The sequence below is a fragment of the Cetorhinus maximus genome, chromosome 12 (assembly GCF_964194155.1).
Source record: "Cetorhinus maximus chromosome 12, sCetMax3.hap1.1, whole genome shotgun sequence".
NCBI classification, from domain to species: Eukaryota; Metazoa; Chordata; class Chondrichthyes; order Lamniformes; family Cetorhinidae; genus Cetorhinus; species Cetorhinus maximus.
In genome coordinates this window covers 98,054,047-98,077,743 of record NC_135890.1, presented here as the reverse complement: position 1 = coordinate 98,077,743, position 23,697 = coordinate 98,054,047, and the positions used below count along the sequence as shown (strand labels likewise).

General features: G+C 41.7%; 1 protein-coding gene across 1 annotated transcript in view; it reads right to left on the bottom strand.

Moving 5' to 3' along the window:
* Nucleotides 1-765: 765 nt before the first annotated feature.
* Nucleotides 766-23,697, bottom strand: part of cux2b (cut-like homeobox 2b) — a 327,181-nt gene continuing 304,249 nt past the window's right edge. Inside the window, exons 19-21 of the mRNA XM_078554213.1 lie at nt 18,699-18,887; nt 9,264-9,537; nt 766-3,794 (exon numbers count right to left, since the gene is read on the bottom strand). Coding sequence (XP_078410339.1) covers nt 2,921-3,794; nt 9,264-9,537; nt 18,699-18,887 — 1,337 coding nt within the window. The 3' untranslated portion in view covers nt 766-2,920. The remainder of the gene's footprint in view (nt 3,795-9,263; nt 9,538-18,698; nt 18,888-23,697) is intronic.

The window sequence follows — 23,697 nt, the reverse complement described above, 5'->3', positions numbered from 1 at the left end:
AGCTACTGTTGGACTTGCCCTAAGCCCTCCAAAAGCTTTAATGCCAAATCTCAGCATAGCAAATCATGTGCACAGTGTAAAGTTGTAGCCCTTGCCCACTAGATACCCACTAAACACACCAGGAAAAACTGGGACTTTTCTGTTCAGGTTTGTGAATCTTTAACAATGATAAGACTTAATTACTACCTCTCTGTCACTGAACATTACTTCTACAAGTGTGGAGACTCATTCCTTCAGATTGTAACCACATAGCTATTTTAAATCACTTTTTTTTGCTTTTCTTTCTGTCTCTTCATCATGCTCTTAATCACATCTTTCCCTATTGTTAGCTTTCTATAGGTGATTTTACGTCGAATTAAGTTTGAATTAAGTTTGCTCATTTACACTTCCCGGTTTAGACTATGGATGAATCTGATTGGTTGAAGAGTCAGGTTGTTGCTTGCTCTACTCACACAGGTCCAAGACCCCCGGACAGGGTGTTACACTGAAATGGATTGTCACACAAAGGTCTGTGGGCAGCTGCAAGCGTAATGAATGGTGAGTGCAGTCCCTTTGCCACTTTCTGCAAAATCCAGGCAGATATCTACAGCCAGAAGCATTGTTCGCTAGGTGGCCCCGTCATACTTACTGATCACTGGGTTGTCAGGAATGCTGACAACTGAGGTTTCAAATCTCAAGAATGAAAGTGTTTGGAACTTTTATGATTTTTGTTAAGTAAGAAGAACACCTGCGTTTTGCTTACAGGTGAAAAACAAATGAATTACAGACTACAACAGAGATAAATTTAATCGAAGTCTCATCTTTCCAGCTGAACAGTGTACAGACACAATTCCAAATCGAGGATTTTTAAAAGAGAAATTGATTTCCAGCATTAAGCAACTTCAAAGAATGGATTTGAAGAGTGAAATTTGCCCGGATGTTCATATTTTCTTGCCTCAAACAGCATTCTATTCAGACAGACTTTCTCGCTGAATGTGTAACAGATTGATTGTAAAATGTTGACTGTATTGACTCAACTGTCACATTAAAAACTGCATATCTTTAATTCAGCCACAGTTGCACAGAATTTTTATGACAATTGGTTTAATACAGTTGCCATTTTGAGATTGATCTGCAGGGTATACCTGCATGTATAATGCATGAAAAACTGTATACTTTAGAATCAGATCAAATAAACTAGTAGTGCAGCCTTAAAAGGGTACTAAATCTAAATGATGAAGTCAATTATTTGATTGCATTTTTCACTTTGTGTCTAATTGCTCAGACTTGTTATTTTCTTATTCCTTTTGTCTATACTCCTCAGGAGAAAAAATATATCAGCTGCCTTTTAAAGAAAAACCATAAGCACTCTGGTGAAAACAGCTTAAATTCAAATGAAAGCAATAGTGACACTGCAATACAGTTTGTCTTCTTTTGAATGTCTCTTTAGTTGTCCCACCATTTGGGCTATTGCAGATCTGTAACATTTTAGACAACTAATCCAAAATACAGTGACATAAAACACCATATTTGGGACACTGCATCAGAGAATAAATCAAGCTGCAGGTCATAACTCTTACACAATGCAAACAGAAATATACTGTATTTAGTGGCCAAGTGCAGAGAAAGACTACAAAGGCTAGACAAAGATCAGCCTTCATGTTTTCTTTTTACAAATACAAAAGGTAAGATGAACACAGGGATAAAAAGGGTCAGCAGAATATAATCAAGTGCATTACCGTAGCCTTGAGCTAAACAGGATTTAAATTTGGTACAAGACAAAATCAAGTGCTACAGGAAATCCTGAAGAGCCAAAAGCCACATCAATCTTCTGTAATGAGATAAGATTACACCAACGCCATCACATCAACTACATCTTAAAAGGCGGAAAGAAACTTCAAAATGTGGACAAAAATCAAGACTGATTTGAAGAGGCCAGCTGTGCTGTAGTAATGGGAGATGCTCACGCAGAGAACAATGTGCTGTTGCTGAACACCAGATATGACAATTCAGGAAGTAGAATTTCTTCTTCAAAACCAGAGATTTTATCAGCTGCCTCTTTTACTTTTTCCGATTTGACTCGTAGTTCAATAGTTAGAAAAAACAAAATGAAAACTCCAAAATTATTTGTTTTTGTCAGGCAAAGTTCTGTTCATTAGGCTTTTGGTATTCTTCAGAACACCACAGGTGAATGACTAATGGGGGTGAAGAGTTAATCACGTACCATGCTATATCTTGTTCAAGAAAGGCTATTGCAGAAGTTTCTACAACATATACAATTGCACATAACACCCTGTGTTACAAATGTTTGAAAACACATGACCAATAACTAAGTACATAGTTCATGGTGTTGAGGTTCCTATTTTTAGAGTCTTCTTGACTATATCAGAGTCCACTTCTGGTAATATGAATTAGTTGTCTTGAAGACAAAATTAAGAAAACAATTTCTATCCATAAGCTAGCAAATTTGGTCAGCCTTCTGGATCATAGTGCTGTTTAATGGCTTTAGACTATTGTCTATAATCTCTTCCTGTGGCAAACTACAGGACTTCAAGTGTGCGTTTAGTGGCACAAAATCAATGTTTGTTATTTTCATTCTGTAGCTAATGGCAAGTAGGAAAATTGCTACAGCAAAGAGTTTTCAACCAGTCCTTAATATAAGACTTGTACAAATAAATATTTTTTCTAAAAGTTGCTTGAATTTTTTGTTTAAAATAGTGGTCAATAATTTTTCCTCAGATGCTAAATGCGATTCTGGAAGTTTAATTGAAGAGTAAATTCATAAAATTCAAAGTCACCTGCAAAAATTACTGCAGTTTTGGCTTTGCCGAGTCTCAATTTAAATTAAACATTTAAAATTCTTCCTACTCTTGAAGAGTTCAGAGTTGCATCCTATGGTTTTTTTAATTAATAAAGTCTCAGCTCGTAATAAAACTTTTCGTTAGAATTCCCAGTCTGTAGGTTCTTCCCGATTGGCTGCTCTTTCAAGTCGATGAATTATGTTGTTCAGATTTGCCATCTTTGCATTCCGTCTCTGGATACTTTTATTTAGCTTTGTGTTTGACCGTAAAGCAACTACATCAGTGCCAGGAATCAAGCACTGCCCCTTTGAAATGGCAGGGACTGATGGAGAGATAGGAGCAGAAGAGGACGGGACTGGAGAAACTGGCATTAAGCCTGGAGAAGAGGCTGCAGAAGGAGAATTCAGAGTCACCTCCAGATTACCACATGCAGGTTCAGAGATTGCTTTGAAACTGTTAGGGATTAGGCCATTGGTTTCTGTATCTTTTGGCACAGAAACATTCTCGTTAGACTTTGGCGAGACGTCCGGAGACATGAGGTCCGAGGAGTTAGTGTGCAATTTGTCATAATTAGACGAACCAATGATCAAGCACTGAGGATTCTGGATATGCAGCACTGTTGTAGTCTTTAATGGATGTGCCTCATGGTTGCAGCCTGCCCCTACTCTGTCTCGTTTTACAGTGCCAGGGAAGTGTACAGATGAAGCAGCACTTCCTATGTAATTTTGACTGCAACAGCTATCACAATGGTCATAATCCTCTTCTTCGCAATGATCACTGAATTCCTGTTTAATCTCCCTGTTCGCCTCCCCGTGTTTTGGCAGGGGAGCTGGCTGTTTGCCCTTCCCTTCAGTAAAAATGGTTTTCTTGTCTTCTGGCTCAGAGTCAGAACTCTGTGATCGACCAACGCTTAGTGAATGATTGTGGGTTGTATACCCTCGATAGCTGGTTGTCTCCTGGTCTGTATCATTCTCCTGGAGATCTTCGACAAGTGTTTCCCTTCGAACACGTGACCTGCAGAAGTGAAAATATCTGTGAATCGGGCAGCATTAGTTACAGGCTCATTAAATAAACTAGTGAGGCAATCTGAAGATTGAAACAGAGGAAAAAAAATCAATTTGTGACAAGTTTGTAATATTCTGTCCTAAAAGTACTAGATGTCTCAACCACTTTAGAAGCAGTAACTTCTTTATTAGAAACATCTCAACGTTATTCAGTGAAACATTTTTGCAAATTTTGTGGGACTTATTCTTCACTACGATTACATGGTGTAACTGTCTCCTCAGTGTTATTAGACAGTAATATGTCACAATGATGGTTATGTACAATGTGGAATATTAATCGCTAATTTCATCGGCTGAATGGATTGTTTTTAAAAAAGGAGAAGAAACAGCTGGAACTGCAAAAACACTGTTTAAAAATGGCTGCAGAAGTCACCTGACTTGCAAATTGGCCAAGTTTCTAGCAGCCTCTGAAAGCGGGTTACCAGGGGGGCATGTCTAGGCTGTTACCTAATGGACTTCATGCCTGCCATTGTCTGAACTCTGCAAAATATAAGGACAACTGGCCATCGTACTTCCTGCCTCCAGAAACTGCCACGAATAAACAAGGACTAACAAAACTCATTTTGGAAAGAGGGTGCTAAGGACCACCTTTCTGTTTTGATGGCATCTTGATAGCTTCAACAATGGGAGATCAAAGCTCATTTGTTAAAAGAACTTCCCTCCATTGTCTGCCAATAGCTGCTGTCACATGATCAGAACCCCACCATAGTGTGTAAAGCTATGATTATAAGCTTGTCTATTTGTTACAGCAAAAGAGGAGTCTGCAGAGTGCATTGATAATGTTCAGAAGACTGCAGATGTAACATCATCTCTCTCTGCTATTCTCATGATCAGACCCTATCTCCATTGTATTCCAAAATGTATCACAGAGATAAAGTATTTAATCAAAAGAAACTTCAAGTGCCATAGCATCCACTTTGAAAAAACATGGATGAGAGTTTAAAAAAAGATTGTCTCCAGAAAAGCAGCTTACATCGACTGCAACACCTCCTGGAATTTCAAGACCACCAGAAGAACGTTGGGACGTATATATTTTTGAAAAGGGGATTTAACTCTCATCACTCCCACCTTGTCCACCCTGCAGCTTGTTCTGTTTTGCATGTCAGAGAGGGTGGGGCTGGATTTTGCTGTTGGTGAGCAGGGGGTGGGGCCTGCTCGCCGACGGCAAAATGACGCGGGATGACATCGGGGGGAACCCCCAACGTCATCCCGCCCCATTTAAATTTTCAGGAAGGCGGGGGCGCAGCAAAATCAGCTGTCCGCCCGCCGACCCGTCAATGGCCAATTGAGGCCATTGACAGGATCATTAAAACAATTAAAGGACCTGCCCGTCCAACCTTGAGGTTGGCGGGTTGGCCAGGAGCCCCGGCGGGAAGGAGAAAAAACATGAAACCTCATCCAGCGGCGGGATGAGGTTTCATGTCAGGTTTAAAAAAGTTTATTAAAGTTTCAGTGAAATTTATTAACACGTCCCATCTTGTGTGACATTGTCACATGAGGGGGACATGTTAAGGATTTTATTATTTTTCTATTTTTAAAGTTTACACAGCCATCAGCGATCTCCCTGAGGCAGCACTTAGCCTCAGGGAGATGTGCGCTCTTTCGTGCGCATGTGTGAAAGAAAGCACTCTCGCATTTGGTGAATTCCCACCCCCCCTGCCCGCACAGGGAGCGCATAGCGCTTCCCTGCAGACGTCACGCTGGGCAGGCCTTAACTGGCCCGCCCACTTAAAATGGCGGTGGGGCCCTCTTCTCTGGCAGGGATCGGCTCTCCGCCCGCCGGAGATTGGGTCAGGCCCTCCCCGCCTGACAGGCAGAAAATTCTGCCCTGTGTGTGTGTGTGTGTGTGTGTATGTGTATCACGGGATTCTGGGCGCGTTTTTACCTTTTTAATAAGTCTTACACTTTTACCTGAATGAGTTTTTAAACAATAAAACTAACTCCTTACTTGTTAGCTCAAGAGATCTGGCTGGCTTATTTCTTCATATAGCTTTACATACAGTTAAGTACATACCGAATTGTAAAATCCACAACTTTAAAAAAAAAAGATCAAACTCTGTTATAACCAACCTCAACAGTGGAAAAGAAGAATGTATTCACTCCTCCAGACTTGGTTGTAACAATACTCATGCCAAGAATTTGCAGTGGGAATCACGAGTTCCTAGGCACAGTTCTGCCTTGAGAAGTTGGGAATTTCATATTCTGCTTGATGCTCCATGGCTCCTTTCATTTCTGAGCATCTTTTTTGGTGAGTCAAGAGTTTTTGTGATAGTTGGAATTAGCATGGGATTCAGTACTCTGTACGTTTTCAGTACAGCGTGGACTGGATTTTCAAAGTAAATTGTGGGTCCCAACCCCGCACCTTAGCTGCCTCGCTCTTGCAACATTATTTTTTAAGTGCAACTGGCCTAATTGGTCAGGAGGCAAGCTCGGCGTCCAATCAGTGGCGCCAAGCACCTCCAGAGAGGCAGGAGTTGCTGGCCTGGCACCAGCGGCCAGGGCAGACAGCAGCCAGACTGGGGACTGCAGCTACCTTACTGATTAGAACAGGCAGCTCATCAGATGGCCAGGAGGTCAAACATGGTGGAAAGTGCCCATGGAAGACAAGGTAAGGAGCAGCTCTCATGCCAGTGCTTTTTGGCCTCGCGCAGCTGAATAAATATCAACTACAAAGAAACTTACTTGTGCCTACAGCAAACCCGGCAGCAGGGCATTAGCGTGTACAAGATCATTTGGATTCGTCTGAAAAAACATTGCAAATTGCGGTCTCCGACAGACAGGACGTTTAAGGACCTTAAAGGAGCTAGTATTTGGCAACGACCATGTTTCCCAGCAGCCCCCACCCCAACCCCCTGTCTAACCGCAAAGCACCAGCCCTTTGAAAATTGCAAAGTGTCCTGGAGACATCGGGATCCTGAGATGAATTCTGGAATGTGATTTTGAAATCCTGCCTGCACCAGGTCCCAACCCTGCATCCCTTGAAAGTCAAGCCCCACGTATCTGTTGGAAGGTTAGCAGATGGAAAACATGTACAATGTAATTGAATTTGATTATCAAATATATTTTTGCACTGTTCCACCTTACCCATCAGAAATTGACAACTGTTTAGGTCAAAGATTTCTAAGATCCATTATGCGCACACATTTGAAGTTTCTCACTGAACTTAAACTATTAACATTTTACAATGCAATATGCAATTCACTTTTTAAAGATGATCAGTCAAAATTAGAGACTCTTTTTACATTGATCTTCAAATACAACCAGAGAATTTTTCAGACTTGTGAACATAAAATTCATTCCGCAAAAGCTTCAATTAAAGCACATTTAAATTCTCATCACACATTCACCTGAAGATCAGAACATGGCACAAGCTTCAAAGGCAACAATAACATTTTTGCCCATCATGCAGTGTTACAAGTTACGTATCTTACATCATATAGGGATATTTGTGCATCCAGAATATTAGGAGATGTATTAACATTTTCAGGTGAATCTTCCAGAGTTTGTGGCACTAAGCGAGGTTTTTTTTTGTGTGGAGGTTGTACATTTTGGGAAACTAGGAAAGCACTGCTCACAATTTTCTGTCTATTAATTTTCATGGACGCCGTGTGCCTATACTATCTAAAGGCGAGAAGCAGACTGATCAGACTCATCAGTAACTACAAGCTTGGAAATTTGCCCCAATTAAAAGTTCTATTCAAATGCGATGGGGTTCATTTTGGCAAATTTACCGCTACGGAGAGTGGGGTACACAATGGCTGGATTGTAGGTTAAGAATAACAATGAGGCTAACAACGCTTACCATCATACCAGACAGTAACCTCTGGTATCCGTACATGCACGGTTAGATGCAAAAATCCAGAAGTAACTGCCAGAGATCTCCTGCTCCTTCACAGGGTGTGCTTTAACAGCGCTGGTGATAGCCTCGCCACTGAAACGGTTGCAAGGATAGCAAGGGCATGTACTTGCCCATTAGTTCCCCAAACGGTTGCAAACGTTAGGGCTGGCAAATTAAGGAGTAAGTGAGCTTTTAATGGCACAATATGTGATAATTACCGATGACCGACCCCTCTGGCTGTGAAGAATTCATTTTAAACGTGTGCAGTATCATTCCCTCAAAAGCAAATTAGTGTTATAATTTTAAAAACAATCATGATTTTACTTTCTCTGTCATTCTCTCATCTCCCTTGACCTGAATCCCCAATTCTAATCTTTATTTCAATTTTATACACGACTCAAATGAAATTTACATTTCCTGGTTTCTGAGTGTTTCGTATTGTAGGATGACACAGCATACAAATAGACCATTTGGCCAAGCAGTTCGTGCTGGTATTTAGGTTCCACTTGAGTCTCCTCACATCTTTCCTCACCTAAATCCACCATCGCAGCCATCTACAGTACTCCCTTCTCCCTCAAATGCTTGTCTAGCTTCCTCTTAGATAGATCGATACTGTTTGCTTCAGCTACCCTCCATGGTAGCGAGCTCCACATTCTCGCCACTAAAGGACGTTTTCTTCAATATTCCCTACTGCATTTCTTGGTGATTATCATATATTGATATGCTTTTCCCCACAAGAGGAAACATTCTCTCTGTATCCGCTCTATCAAAACCGCTCCCTGTTTTAAAGGCCTCCATTAGGTTTCAGTGAGGATTTTCCAATGAGATTGGCTGAAGGGCTTTGCTGTCTCTTCCCCCGATTCTGGTTTGAAACAGACTCCAAAGAAGAACAAGTCTGAAGCTGGTGAAAACATCCTGGGCAGCTGTCAGTGACGTGAACAGCGATTGCCATTCCAAGTCCACCGACTGCAAAATCCAGGTAGAGAATGTTTCATACCCTTCCAAACTCACCTTTCCTCTTTTCAATGCGAATGACATCTTGCACTGTGGTTCTGGGGCCTTTAGCCCTTTTTAAAATTGAGAAACCAAGGTATTTCTCTTCAGGGGTAATAGCGCTCTTCCTTGACCTACACATGGTTGTGTAAGGCAGTATATTTATATGAATTTGGTGTTTGATCTTATGGAACTCTTTCCTTACATTGCACAGGATTGCCTGCCCAGCATCCCAACCACGCCCCACCTGACCCGAGGAGATCAACAGTTCACTTCAGAGCTGCATTTTCCCATCTGCAGTTTCTTTCTGGATCCGTAATTCAAAGTTAAACTAGATTACTATTACAGGCAGGTAAACTACACAGTGCGAGAACATGCCCAAGAGCCACAAGTGATATTTATTGCACATATGCACAAGGGCAGTATTAAAAAAAAAGCACTTGGATCTCTCAAGCCAAAATTAAACATTTTAGCTGATAAGCAAAATAAAAATCTGAGGAAGTTTGGTCATAATTTGCAAACTTTTTCAAAGATATAAAAACAGATCATGTAAATTTGTTTAAAAGCCCTTAATGTTGCTGTACTAACCTGTAGTTATGGAACCAATTGATAACTGTGTTCGTCTTACGGTTCAGTTGAGAGGCCAGGGCCTCGATGGTCTGCTGGGAAGGGTATGGCTCTAATTGATAGGCTTTCTTTAGGGCCTCTTTCTCCTCAGGAGCAAGCACCACCCTGGGCTTTTTAACCTGGTAATGGTGGAATACTTGGTGTTGAATGCCAGGACTGGCTGATTCTGACTGGGTGCTGGGAGAATCGCTATCAGATCCACCATTTATTAATCCGTATCTGCGCTTCAGATATGCTGAGGAAAAGTAAACAAAAAAACAATTAGTGCAATTAACGTTCAGCCCCCTCCCTAGCATTCACTTCCCCCTCCTTCCTGATTGCTTCCGGTCTTGATTGTCTCCTCCCCGATCGGCTCCCTCAACGTCCCCTTGCTGACCACTGCCCATATCATCATTTGTGATGTGATCTAAAATCCAATAGTGATTTGCTGTCAATCAATCAGTCTGTGGGCGTCCAGTAAATGCACACAGCTCACTCAATATTCAGGTGGTCCCCGGGCTTAGCCATTTTGGGGCAGCCACTATTCTAGGTCATGCTGCTTTACAATAAGGTGGCGTTAGGCCAGAAGGTGGATATTTTAATGGCAGGGCCACTGAATTGCATAGATGGAAAACATAAAATCTTGTTTTTATTGAACATTATTCCGGGACTTAACAGTATTTTGTGGTTCAGCTGGAAAAGTTGGGAGGAGAGAGTGGGATTAGGTGCTTGGTGCAAAAGTTAGTAAGATGGAATGATATGTTTATTTTCTCACATGGGATGTGAGTGTCGCTGGCAAGACCAGTATTTATTGCTCATCCCTAATTGCCCTAGAGAAGATGGTGGCGAGTCACCATCTTGAACTGCAGCAGTCCATGAGGTGTAGGTACACCCACAGTGCTGTTAGGAAGGGTGTTCCAAGATTTTGACCCAGTGACAGTGAAGGAACGGTGATATAGTTTCAGATCAGGATGGTGAGTGGATTGGAGGGGAACTTGTAGGTGGTGGTGTTCTCATGTACCTGCTGCCCTGGTCCTTCTAGAAAGTAGAGGTCATGGGTTTGGAAGGTGCTGTCGAAGGAGCCTTGGTGAGTTACTGCAATGCATCTTATATATGGTATTCACTGCCGCCACTGTGCGCCAATTAGGGAGCAAGTGAACGTTTAAGGTGGTGGATGGGGTGCCAATCAAGCAGGCTGCTTTGTCCTGGATGATGTTGTGCTTGTTGAGTGTTGTTGGAGCTGCATTCATTCAGGCAAGAGGAGAATATTTCATCACACATCTGACTTGTGCCTTATAGATGGTAGAAGGACTTTGGGAGTCAGGAGATGATTTACTCTCCACAAAATACCCAGCCTCTTGCGCTGCTCTTGTAGCCACAGTATTTATGTGGCTGGTCCAGTCAACTTTCTGTTCAATGGCAGCCCCCCAGGATGTCAATGGTGCAGGATTTGGCAATAGTAATGCTATTGGGTGTCATGGGGAAGTGGTTAGATTTTCTTATTGGAGACGGTCATTGTTAGGCATTTGTGTGGCGTGAATGTTACCTATTTATCAGCCCAAGCCTGAGTGTATTCCAGGTCTTGCTGCATTCAGGCATTGATTCCTTCGTTATCTCAGTTATGAACGGAACAGAACACAGTAGAATCATCAGCGAACATTCCTACTTCTGCCCTTATGATGCAAGGAAGATTACTGATGAAACAGCTGAAGATGGTTAGACCTAGGACACTACCCTGAGGGACTCCTGCAGTGACATCCTGGGGTTGAGATGATTGGCCTCCAAAAACACAATCGTCTTCCTTTCTGCTAGGCAAAGCTCCAGCCAGTGGAGAGATTGCCCCAGATTCCCATTGTCCTCAATTTTGCGAGGGTTCCTTCATGGCAGACCCGGTCAAAGGCTGCCTTGATGTCAAAGGCAGTCCCTCTCAACTAACCTCTGGAATTCAACTCTTTTGTCCATGGTTGGATCAAGGCTACAATGAGGTCTGAAGCTGAGTGGTCCTAGTGGAACCCAAACTGAGCACCAATGACCAGGTTACTGGAGAGTAAGTACTGCTTGATAACACTGTCAATTACACCTTCCATAACTTTGCTAATGATTGAGAATAGACTGATGGGGTGGTAATTGGCCAGATTTGACCTGTCCTGCTTTTTATAAACAGGACATACCTGGTCAATTTTCCATATTGTTGGGTAGATGCTAGTGTTATAGCTGTATAGGAACAGCTTGGCTAGAAGCACAGCCAGTTCTGGAGCAAAAGACTTCAGTCTTTAGTACAGCCGTGATGTAAGCAGGGCCCACAGTCTTGCTGTGACCAGTGTCCTCAGCCACTTCTTGTTAACACACATGTAAGGAATGGAAAGGCAATGATGTTCAGGGTAGGAGTAGAAAAATGTGGTAGAGTGTGGGCAGTTGGACTGGAGAGAGAGGTGACTGATGGCAGGGAAAGGATGGAGGCCAGGGGTCACAGGATCTGAAAAATGTTGTTGAGAAGCGCAATGAGTTTCCGTGGTTTGGGATCTGGAAGTGTTTGGGAGAGGATTGTGGTTTTTTCCCCGTTCCTCTATTCGTTCTTTCTCTGCTCACTATCACTTTCCTTTCTGATCTCATCCCATTTCTCTCCCTCCCCCCCACATTCCCTCACTTTCCCATCTCCCTCAAAATTGTTTTTCTTGCATGATCTCTGGCTCTTTCTCGTCAATCCCCTTGAGCTCTTCTCTTCCTCATCTGTCTCTAGTCTCTTCTCAAATCCTACCCCCCATCTCTCTCAGTTAGGACACAAAAGAATTAGTAAGAACTCGGGAATGGCTGAAGAAGTAGGCAAGGAGCACCAGGCAGAATGGGAGACCATGGTCTAAAGATCTATAATAGTGAAGAATAACAGTCTTAAATCATGGCATGAGGAACAGAGTGGGGCACAGAGTGAGAGTGAAGACTAAGTGACAAGACCACGAAGAAAGGTTAGGTTTGGTCAGCACTTAAGTTTTGGTGGGGCAGGGGGGGTGGTGAAGAGGGGGTTGCTGGTGAGTGGGGAAAGAGAGAAAAGGCATTTTCACTTCACTAACAAGCTAACACTAACATCATCTTAATCTGGAGCGAGGAAGAATAGGTGCTACCGTTACAGCATTTTCTTGATTTCAATGAACTGGGGGATGGTGCAGAAGGCACTAACCTAAGGTGATTAGTAAAAGAACCAGACGTAACATGAGGAAAACCTTTTTTATGCAGTGAGTGGCTAGGGTCTGGAATGCACTGCTTGAGAGTGTGGGAGAGGTAGATTCAATTTTGAAAGGGAATTGAATATGATTGAAAATGAAGAGAAAAGATTTTCAGGGCTCTGAGAAAAAGGCAGAGGAATGGGACTAGCCGAGTAGCTCTCACAGAGAACTGGTGGAGACACAATGGGCTGAATGGGCCTTTTTCTTTGCTGTAACTCTTCTATGATTCTATTCAATAAAAGCATTATCAATTCATTTTATGCACACAAACCCTGGAAAATTTGCCCCCGCATTGCTCATGGTGAATCAAATTTTATAATGGTGCCAGGGAGAGGGGTATAGAGGTGGAGGAGGAGTACATCTTTCCAGAAAGGAAGTTTGCGAGATGCTGTCTGACCCTTACAGACAGGGATTCCTGCCAGGAATTTACAAGCCTTTCTTTCTACTGGATAAATGTAGATAGATAAATAAATAGCCCAACCACTGACACCGTCCGCACTTATCAGAGGGAGTTGCTTATATCAGAAAAATGGCACTAACCATTTGCCATAACCATAGGAATCAACTACCACTTAAAATGTATTCAGCCCACCAGATAGTTGGAGCAGTTCAATCCCATATACTTAACCAATGTTGCAAAGTGTCAGCCATAGTTGAGTTGGTAGCACTCTCACCTGAGTCATAAGATTCTGGGTTCCAGTCCCACCCCCGGGTTTGAGCATGAAAATCAAGGCTGACACTCCAATAGTGAGTACTTCAGTACTGAGGGAGTGTCACACTGTCAAAAGAGCTCTCTTTCCGATGAAACATGAAACCGAGGCCCCATCTGCCTGCTGGGGTGGATGTGAAAGATACCATGGCACTACTTTGAAAAGGAGCAGAGGAGTTATCCCTGGTGTCCTCTCAATCAACGTTACAAAAAACAGATTATCTTGTCGGATTACCGCATCGCTGTTTGCATTGTATGCATATTGGCAACTGCGTTTCCTACATTACAACAGTGACTGCAGACTGCGCATCAAAAATACTTCATTGGCTGTGAAGAGTTTTGAGATGCCTGGTGGCCATCAAAAGCACCATATAAATGCAAGTATCTCCTATTTTTCAAACTTCCTGTTTTTTTCCTATACCACAGCAATGGAGCCCTTTTTAAGTGATCTAAAGTGACACTAAGAGATGGGTATTTACATTGAATTACGATTGATAGAAGTATGAAGCCTGGGGCTGCCTTTGCTTAAGACTGTGCTAGATAGAAAATAGGAATGGATAGAAACCACAGCTTTATGTTACGCAGCCCAGTTTTGCCTGTAAAAGTAATAAAACCCTTGTGGGAATCACAGAGACCAGTGTCCTAGATCTGGCAGCGGGACTCTGCTGTACTGTTATTGCAGTTTAATCGTTTAAAAAGCCCAGTATGCAAAGCTCAACCAACAAGTTACACTCCAAATCCTCCAGTGGGCGTCTGGGACTAAAGTTTCTTGTTACATTCTATAATGGTTTTATTGTCCACTGTTGACAGATGACGAATCAGGTCAACACCAATGCACTTGCTACAATTGAAATAATAGCTTCATTAAATATGGGGAGGGGCTCTTTACTATCCATCTGCCTAAGGTCTGGGACTCTAATCTGAGTCAAAAACCATTAACACATAAAACTTTGGTTGACTCTTCTCTTATTCACATCTTTCATTATTTATCAAATATCCAACATTTAGCATATTTACATAAAAACCGTTGGTAAAATATTTTTAGTTGAAGAGCTTTATTCAGAATTGGCATGCTCAGTAAATAGCTAATCCCGAATTCAATCATGCATGTACTTTAGATTTAACAGACTACGCTGGGAGCTGCAGCAGTCTTGTTTTAGTATCTTCGACTAATAGTCATGGGTCTGGAAATTTCCACAATCAAAGCTCAGGCTTCTTGCATAGACGCAGGCCCCTGAGAAACAGGATAGTTGGGAGACATGTCCCACACTGAAAATGTGAGTAAGTTTAATAATTTCCTTATAAATTTCCAAGGACTTTTTAATGTTACAAACATTGTTTTCAGTACCAAGTTTTTTTTAAGCTAGTGAGAGTTCAAGATTGCTTGTCACTTGCTGATTGGTATGTTTTCTAACTGTTCAATTCTGATTTATTGCACTTTACTGAACACGAAATTTGAGTCTAATTTAACATGAGTTGTGATGGACAAGTGATGTGCAAGGTTTCTGTACAGACAGCAAGGTTTCTGTACAGACAAAAATATACAATCTGCTTCACTGAGATATTAACCACATCTAATATAAATTACATTTGCTCTGTGAGGGAGCCAGTTTCATTGAAAACTGGTAAGTAGCCGTAATAAACATTTTCAAGGATAAGGGCGTCAAAATCTCTGCCAAAAATTGCTGTTATTTTATATTGAGTACGTGACCCTGAGATTGGGCAATTTGGCATCTGGCTTTCTGTAAATCATGCAAAACGTCTCTGAGATATATTTAGCACAGGAGGGAAGGAAGAGGGGATGAGAGAAGGAAAAAAAGGAAGAAATGTAATGTAATTTCAAATTTTCTTTAAAAAGCACCAGGTTTTTTTCCGTTGTGTTGTTGACAGAAAAGGTCATTGCTAATCACATACACCTGCAAGACGCAGGGGGTCATTTTCAATTTACCACTGGAGAAGAAAACCACTGTGGTGGGTCAGGTGTTTGTTATAGACACCGCACCATTTTCCCATCCACTGAAATCAGTTATAGTAGTTAAGTTGAAAATTAACTCTAGTAGCTAAGGTGAAAATTAGCCCCAAATATTCTAACTTCCAACAGCTATGAGACAGAGGCAAAGTGAAAGGCAGAGAGAATAACAGATATAGGAGCTGAATTTCACCCCCTGGGAGGTGGAAGAGAGCAGTAGCGCGATTAATCTGGCACTGCAGAACTTAATGCCCTGTTTATGTGAACCTCCTGGTTTCCGTCCTTGAGACTGGCAGTCAGGCATCTTCCAGATATAAAAACAAAAATAGCTGGAAAAACTCAGCAGGTCTGAAAGCATCTGCGGAGAGGAACACAGTTAACGTTTTGAGTCCGTATGACTCCTCATCAGAACTAAGGAGAAATAGAAATGAGATGAAATATAAACTGGTTGAGGGGGGTGGGACAGTTAGAGCTGGATAGAGGGCCAGTGATAGGTGGAGGCAAAGAGGAATATCAAATCCCTCTCCCTCACCATTAGCACATTCCTTAGATGATATCACCACCGTCAACACCCCTTTGTCCTTTTGCCTATGACATCTTTGGCAATCTCTTCTTTGCCTCCACCTATCACTGGCCCTCTATCCAGCTCGACCTGTCCCAACCCCCTCAACCAGCTTATATTTCACCTCATTTCTATTTCTCCTTAGGTCTGATGAAGAGTCATTCAGACTCGAAACGTTAACTGTGTTCCTCTCCGTAGATGCTTTCAGATTTGCTGAGTTTTTCCAGCAATTTTTGTTTTTGTTTCAGATTTCCAGCATCCGCAGTATTTTGCTTTTATCTTCCAAATATATGTGGGATGCCATTAGTCCATGTAAATTGGGGTCCTATATTGATAACAGGGTTGCATTTTGAATCCTAACAGATAGGGAGGGAAGGAAATTAGAGAGGGAGAGGGAGGGAGGGGGAGGTTAGAAAAGGCAAGAGGATGTAGGGATAGGGAGGGCGAGGGAGGGATGATTAGAGAGGATGAGGGAGGGAGGATTAGAGAGGGCGAGGGAGGGAGGATTGGAGAGGGCGAGGGAGGGAGGATCAGAGAGGGAGGGGGAAGGGAATCAGAGAGGGCGAGGGGGAGGGGGGGATCAGAGGGGGCGAGGGGGGTCAGAGAGGGCGAGGGGAAGGGGGATTAGGGAGGGATGAGAGGGGGATTAGGGAGGGACAAGAGGGGGATTAGAGGGGGAAAATGAGGGATTAGAGAGAGATGAGAAGACACAGAGAGACTAGAGACGAGAGGGAGTAGAGAGAGAGAGAGAGAGATGAGAGAGAGAGAGAGACAGACTAGAGAGGGAGAGAGACTAGAGAGAGAGAGAGACTAGAGAGAGAGAGAGAGAGAGACTAGAGAGAGACTAGGGAGAGAGAGTGTGAGACAGACGGAGACAGAGACTTCATTCAAATCTCAGAAAAACCAAATGAACTTTGAAGCCAGCAAATTACTCATCCATCCTTGGGTGTTAGTTAGAAAAACCAACTGCTAATTCCTTCCATCTGTGAGAAAAAGCTCCGAATTGCTAACACCTGTGTGACACAAAGAAGAAATGGGACTTTTTATTCTATTTTGATTAAATTGAAAAAACAAATAAATCGAACATAAAGCAAACAAAGCCTATTAGTGGGAAATGGGTAGGAAAGGGAAATGGTTGGCCAAATTTTTCCTGCATCCTCATCTCAAGTATAGCCGTCAGTTCTTGGAATCTCCTTTCTTTGCCACAGCATGTCAAGTCTCGCAAAAGAAAAGAGAGAAAAGAGGACTCAGAGAGAAGTCAGAAGAGTTGAGAGAGGTAGGATAAATAGAAGGGAAAGGAAGAGAGAAGATAAGAAACACAGGAAGAGGAGCAACACACAGAATATCAGTTAAGAGAGCAACCATATTCTCCGGGACCTTGCGCAATGCCATGGGGAAATAAACCCCAATATCCTGCAGTTCAAATCACATGGTAAAAGGCTGATTTAGCCCCAAACATATTCTTTGGAAGTCTGCTGACCATAAGATATCCACCAAAAACAGAACTTACTAAATGTGGAATCCATTGACTAAAACAGCAGCTAAACATATAAAAAATACACCTCCTTTTGTTAATATTCTCCCTTCCCTTCTTCTCCATGAGACATTGATTCCTTATTGGGTGCTGGATGGTGCCGGTCAGCATCCAGAATGAAAGCCCTGGAGAGCAGTCAGGTGCTGGAATTCAGGCTGATTTTCCTCTCTCTCTGACACAGATAGACTTGCACTTACAGAGCATCCTTCATGGCCATTGGACGTCTCAAAGCACTTTACAGCCAATGAAAGACTTTTGAAAACGTAATCACTTTTGTAATGCAAGAAATGTGGAAGCCAATTTGCGCACAGCAAACTCCCGCAGAGCAATATGATAACGACTAGATATTCCAGTGATAAACATGTCCAGGACACTGGGGATAACTCTCCTGCCCTTCTTCGAAATAATGCCATAGGGTCTTTTACATCTACCCGCGAGGGCAGATGGGACCTCTCCCTAAAACAGAGCCAATTCTAATTTCTCTGCAGCCCCCAGCCAGCACAACACAAAGTGGAGGTTCAATTTGGGACAAAACTTCAGTGGAGTTGGTCTCTCTGCTATCATTGCCCAATGCCCATGTTTGTTCCCTTTATGTGGCTTATTGATTTGCTTTTTTTCCAGGTTTGAACATACAGAAGAGGCAATTCATATCTAGAAAATAAATTTCTAGCTACAAATCTCAAAACCACCAGTCCCCACCCCCACCCCACCCCCAGACAAAAAAAGCCCAACTAAAATTAAAAGTGCTTAAGTGCATAAAAAATAACAGCTACCAGAAGCAGTGAGAACCTCCATGGAGGGACCTCTTAATCCTGGGGAAATCAAGGACAGGGCAAAAAAAAATGTCAGGACTTTGAAGGGGCTTTTGGAGCCCAGAAACAATGGTTTCAACCTCAATCCAGAACAGACTGAAAGGACAGAGGTGAGATGCTCACTCAACTGTTTGCATATGTGTTCCTCTGCTGAGAGGAATAAACTGAAGTAAAACCTACCAATCTCTTCCACCCGCTGATATGGGAAATCCACAACGCAACATGTTTGTTAACTGCTAAAGTGGAGCCTTGCAGAGACACGTGGGGGAGGAGACGTTGTGGAGCCTTTACTGATTGACAAATCAAGATAAGCTGAATGGCCTGACTTATTGCATTGCAATGTGGCAACATTGTACATCTGCAGTAAAGACTAGGAATGGGAATGCATGACCGGATGTGCATTTTGGAAAGTCCATGTGAACCCAAGTGATTAGGATCGGGCCGAAAAGCTCCATGGGAAAAAGAATACATCTGAATCAGCTCTTTGATTCGGTTCAGAGCTGATTCTAGTTACACAATGTATTTAGAAATAAAGAAAGAAAAAGTAGTCTTGAGATTTAACTCACCAATTTGTGCACAAAGTCAAATTTAGTTTTTGGAGTTTATTTACCTTTTTTTTCTATTTTCTTCATGTCTCTCAATTTCTCCACGTTGAAAGGATCATTTAACCACAGTTGCATGCGGACAAATGGTTCTCTCCCCTTCAGGCTAAGCTTGTGCCAGGGTTTAGGCCGTGAAAGTAAATCTGAGACAGAGCCTTGGGTCAGTCCTAAAATGCTCTCTCCAAACAGTCTTTGGCCTTTAGGAAAAACACACAGGACAGCCAGCTTCAAATAACATTTTAAAGAGAATTAAAGATCAATGAAATATAATATTAACAGTTACACTGCCATTCTCAAAAAGGCATAACATACTAAAAACACACTGGATATAAATTTTAAAAATCTCCGATTTCCAATGAGATTGCTCATGCTAAGTTGGAGGATTAATGCGGGCAAAAGCATTGCATCATATAATACAAGGCCTTTGGTTCATTGGAGATATTAAAGGTATCAAGACATATGGGGATAGTGCAGTAAAAATGGCATTGAAGTGGAAGGTCAGCCATAATCTGAATGAATGGCGGAGCAGGCTCGAGGGGCCAAATGGCCTACTCCTGCTCCTTTGTCCCTAATTACTGAGGCATAAGATCATTTAGAGAGCATTTTCTGCTGTTGGGGAGCTGCCCTGAACCATCAGGTTTTATTTCTGTTTATTTTATATGTATATATATATTACATAAAATGTTTTAAAAGTATGACAGAAATTTCTATGTAGAATGCAAAGTGTCTGAAAATGTGATGGGGGTGCCACAAAATATATTTTATACTGGCAAATCTCACATGGGGTTGCTCACTACACTGTATTTATTAGAAAAGAGTGGTGGGGAGAGTGTTACAAGAGGTCTGTGCAATAGTTGCCCCACGACATTGTTAATGGAGGGTCAGAGGTTATGCTGGTTGCAAGGACAATGCTGCTGTGTGGCAGTGAGGCTCTGCACACATCTTCACTGAAAAGTGGTAAGAATTCCCCTCCGAGAAACTGTTTCTTATTGGCCCCTGGAAAATAAATAAAACCACTTCTCTTAGCAGATGCAGGTGGATAAACAAATACCACAGCACATAAGTAAAGCTCTGCATGCAATGCAGAGGAACTCTTTAATGCCTATCTGTTTGTAGTATGGGCTTTTATAGCGAGCATTAAGAAATAGATAACATCAAGAAAAGATTGAACTAATTTGCATTTTAACTTCTTGACCAAATACCTGTGGCACAGTGTTTAGTCTTACTAGGCAGCTCTGAGTTAACCGTGTTTAAGCTCAGATCTTTTATCCACCATTCCCCTTCCAATATAACTTTATTGTAAATAAATGTAGCTGCTGTAATTCAAAGTGAAAAGTTTCATTTGGAACATGTAACATAAAACACGGTAAGCACCCCCTTGAATTTTCTTTTAAGCAGGCAAGTTATCTCAGTAAAACTTGGAGCTCAGAATTTATACAAAAAACTTAAATTTTCTAAAAATAAGGCCTGTTAACTCAATCTCAGTGCTTTTCCATCGCTGCAGGGAGTTATGGAGGGGACAGAGATTACAAACAGCAATATAAGCCACTTGCACCTCCATCAATTTGTTCTGCTGTGTTCGCTGCTCCCAATGCGGTTTCCTCTACACTGGAGAGGCTATACGCAGACTGGGCGACCGCTTTGTGGAACACCTTCAGTCTGTCTGCAAGTATGACCCAGACCTCCCTGTCGCTTGCCATTTCAACACTCCACCCTGCTCTCAAGCCCACATGTCCGTCCTTGGCCTGCTGCAATGTCCCAATAAAACCCAACGCAAACTGAAGGAACAGCACCTCATCTTCCAATTGGGCACTTTACAGCCTTCCAGATGTAACATTGATCTCAACAACTTCAGACCATGAGCTCCCTCTTCCATCCTCACCCCTTTTTTGTCCCTTTTTTCAATATTCATTTTAATTTTTTCATTTTAATTTTTCATTTTAATTTTTTCATTTTTAAATTGTTTTTAATCCACTTATTTATTTTTGTTTTTATTCACTGTTTTATCCCTACCTTTTATCCTATTTTCAATCTTTTTTTCCCACCACCGTCCCCTCCCGGGCCATCTGTCACTTGTTCATGTTGTTCTTTCCAGAGTGCTTACCCTTGTCCTGCTATTACCACATTCTGACCTTAATGCCACCGTCAGCACCTCCTTTAGCCAGTACCACTACCATTAACCTTACACATTTAGCCCGTACCACTACCATTAACCTTGCACATTTAGCCCGTACCGCTACCATTAACCTTGCACATTTAGCCCCTACCACTACCATTAACCTTGTACATTTAGCCAGTACCACTACCATTAACCTTGCACATTTAGCCAGTACCACTACCATTAACCTTGCACATTTAGCCAGTACCACTACCATTAACCTTGCACATTTAGCCAGTACCACTACCATTAACCTTGCACATTTAGCCAGTACCACTACCATTAACCTTGCACATTTAGCCAGTACCACTACCATTAACACCCCTTTGTCCTTTTGTCCATGACATCTCTGGCAATCTCTCCTTTGCCTCCACCTATCACTGGCCCTCTATCCAGCTTCACTTGTTCCACCCCCCTTAAACAGTATAAATTTCATCCCATTTTTACTTCTCTTTAGCTCTGAAGAGTCATACGGACTCGAAACGTTAACTGTTTTTTTCTCTCCACAGATGCTGTTAGACCTGCTGAGATTTTCCAGCATTTTCTGTTTTTGTTTCAGATTTCCAGCACCTGCAGTATTTTGCTTTTACAAACAGCAATCCTTGACATGCTCTGCAATTGTCCAGACTTGCTGCAAACCATAAACATTTCTAGAAGCCACAGGTACAGTCCTTTGATAAAAGGTTACTGCATACATATTTAGTCAATTCCTTGTTCCTACGGCTTATTTTGTCACAAAACTTACTTGCAACAGCAAACATTCATTTTAATGGAAAATGTGTTAAAGGGATCAAAAAATATTTTACGCATTTTGCACAATTTGATTTATTAATTTTATCAGTGGCTGTGGACTGACCTTTATTAATTCATTTTCAACTTCCAATTGGCAATTTTCATTCCTTGCTGATTGGTATGTTCCCTACTAGTGGATAAAAGACCTGAGCTTTAAACACGATTAAATCAGAGCTGCTTAGTAAGACTAAGCACTGTGCCACAGGTATTTGGTCAAAAGGGAAAACTGCAAATTAGTTCAATCCTTTTTTTGACATTACCTATTTCTTGATGCTCGCTATAAAAGCCTATACTGTAAACAGATGAGCATTAAACATTTTCCCTGTAATGCATACAAAGCTTTATTTATGTGGCTATGGATTCCCAAGGCAAAAGCTGGGCCCAAATAGATGTAACAATGGCACAAAGGTGTATTTGTAAAATGATGGGATGATCATGACGTGATATGCATTGTGTACTAACAGTCTACTGTAATGCTCCACATCAAGATACATTGTCTTATAATAATAGGGATATCAACAAAAGTGAGAGTAAGTGTGACAGGAAGTAAATTAGACTCTTACGGGAAATGTGCAAGGTTCACAAGACTTTTATTGTACTCGTGTGCATATACTTATAAATAAAGTTAATTGATTTTACCCCCAAAGTAACTCAAATTATTTTTCAAACGAAGATTGTATCCACAAAACAGAAATTACACACAATTTTGACAATAGCAGCCCTTCCTGCTTGAAAGTCAAATGGGCAGATAAAATTATGGTTCCATGAAACTTTCTGAAATTAGATAAATAATGCTCAGTGTTACTATTGAATTAGATTCTGTCATCCAAGAATTACACTGAAAAATTGTAGTCATAGAAAGTTTCTCTCAGTTATAAAAGGTAATGAGGGTGGGATACATTCTCTACAATTGTCTTTGATCAATGAGAGATGGAATTGGTCTGGTCTATTCCCAAATCAAAGATATTTTTACCATACCCGCCCCCACGAGTGGAGATCTAATGGAGAGCAGACTGAGATCGACATAATTGGTTTATCGTTCAATTTTTTGTGCAGCTTTTAGCAAAGAAAGAACTTGCATTTATGACACATCTTTTACAACCTCAGGATGTTCTAAAGTGCTTTACAGCCAATGAAGCATTTTTGAACTATGGTCACTGTTGTAATGTAGGGAAAATGCAGCAGCCAATTTGTCTGCGAAATCTCACAAACAACAATTAGAAAATGGCCAGGTAATCTATTTTGGCGATGTTTATTGAAGGATATGGCACGCGGTTTAATGTCAAATAGAATCATAGAACAGTACAGCACAGACTAAGGCCACCTGACCCATCAAGTCCGTGACGGCTCTTTTGAAGAGCGATCTAGTTAGTCCCACTTCTCAACTCTATCCCTACATCCCTACAATGTTTTCTCCTTCAAGTATTTATCCTTTTTGAGGGCTACTACTGAACCTGCATCCATCACCCTATCTGGCAGTGCATTCCAGATCCTAATCACTCGTTGAGCAAAACATATTTTCCTCATACCGTCTCTGGTTCTTTTGCCAATTACCTTAAAATCTGTGCCCTCTGGTTATTGACCTTTCAGTCACTGGAACCAGCTTTTCTTTATTCTATCTAAATCTTTCATGATTTTAAATACCTCTCTCAGATCTCCTCTCTGCTCTAAGGAGAGCAACCCTAGCATCTCCAGATACCCATTTAACCATAAATCCTCATTGCCTGAACCATTCTAGTAACTCCCTTCTGTGCCTTTCCAAAGCTTTCATGTCCTTCCTATAGCACAGTACCAGAAACGGATACAATATTCCTGCTGAAAGACGGTACCTCTAACAGTGCGGTATCCACTCTGTCCTGAAGTGTCAGTTTAGGTTATGGCTCAAACCTCTGGAGTGAGGCTGGAAGCCATGAGCTTCTGACTCAGATAGAATGCTACCACTGAGCCAAGGCCAATATAACTTATATCATTCCCAAGCTGCGTCCTCGGACTGAACTGTGCTTCCTAGCTCGAAAAAGTTGTGCCAGTGATCATTTTGCACTGAATTTCTGAACCTA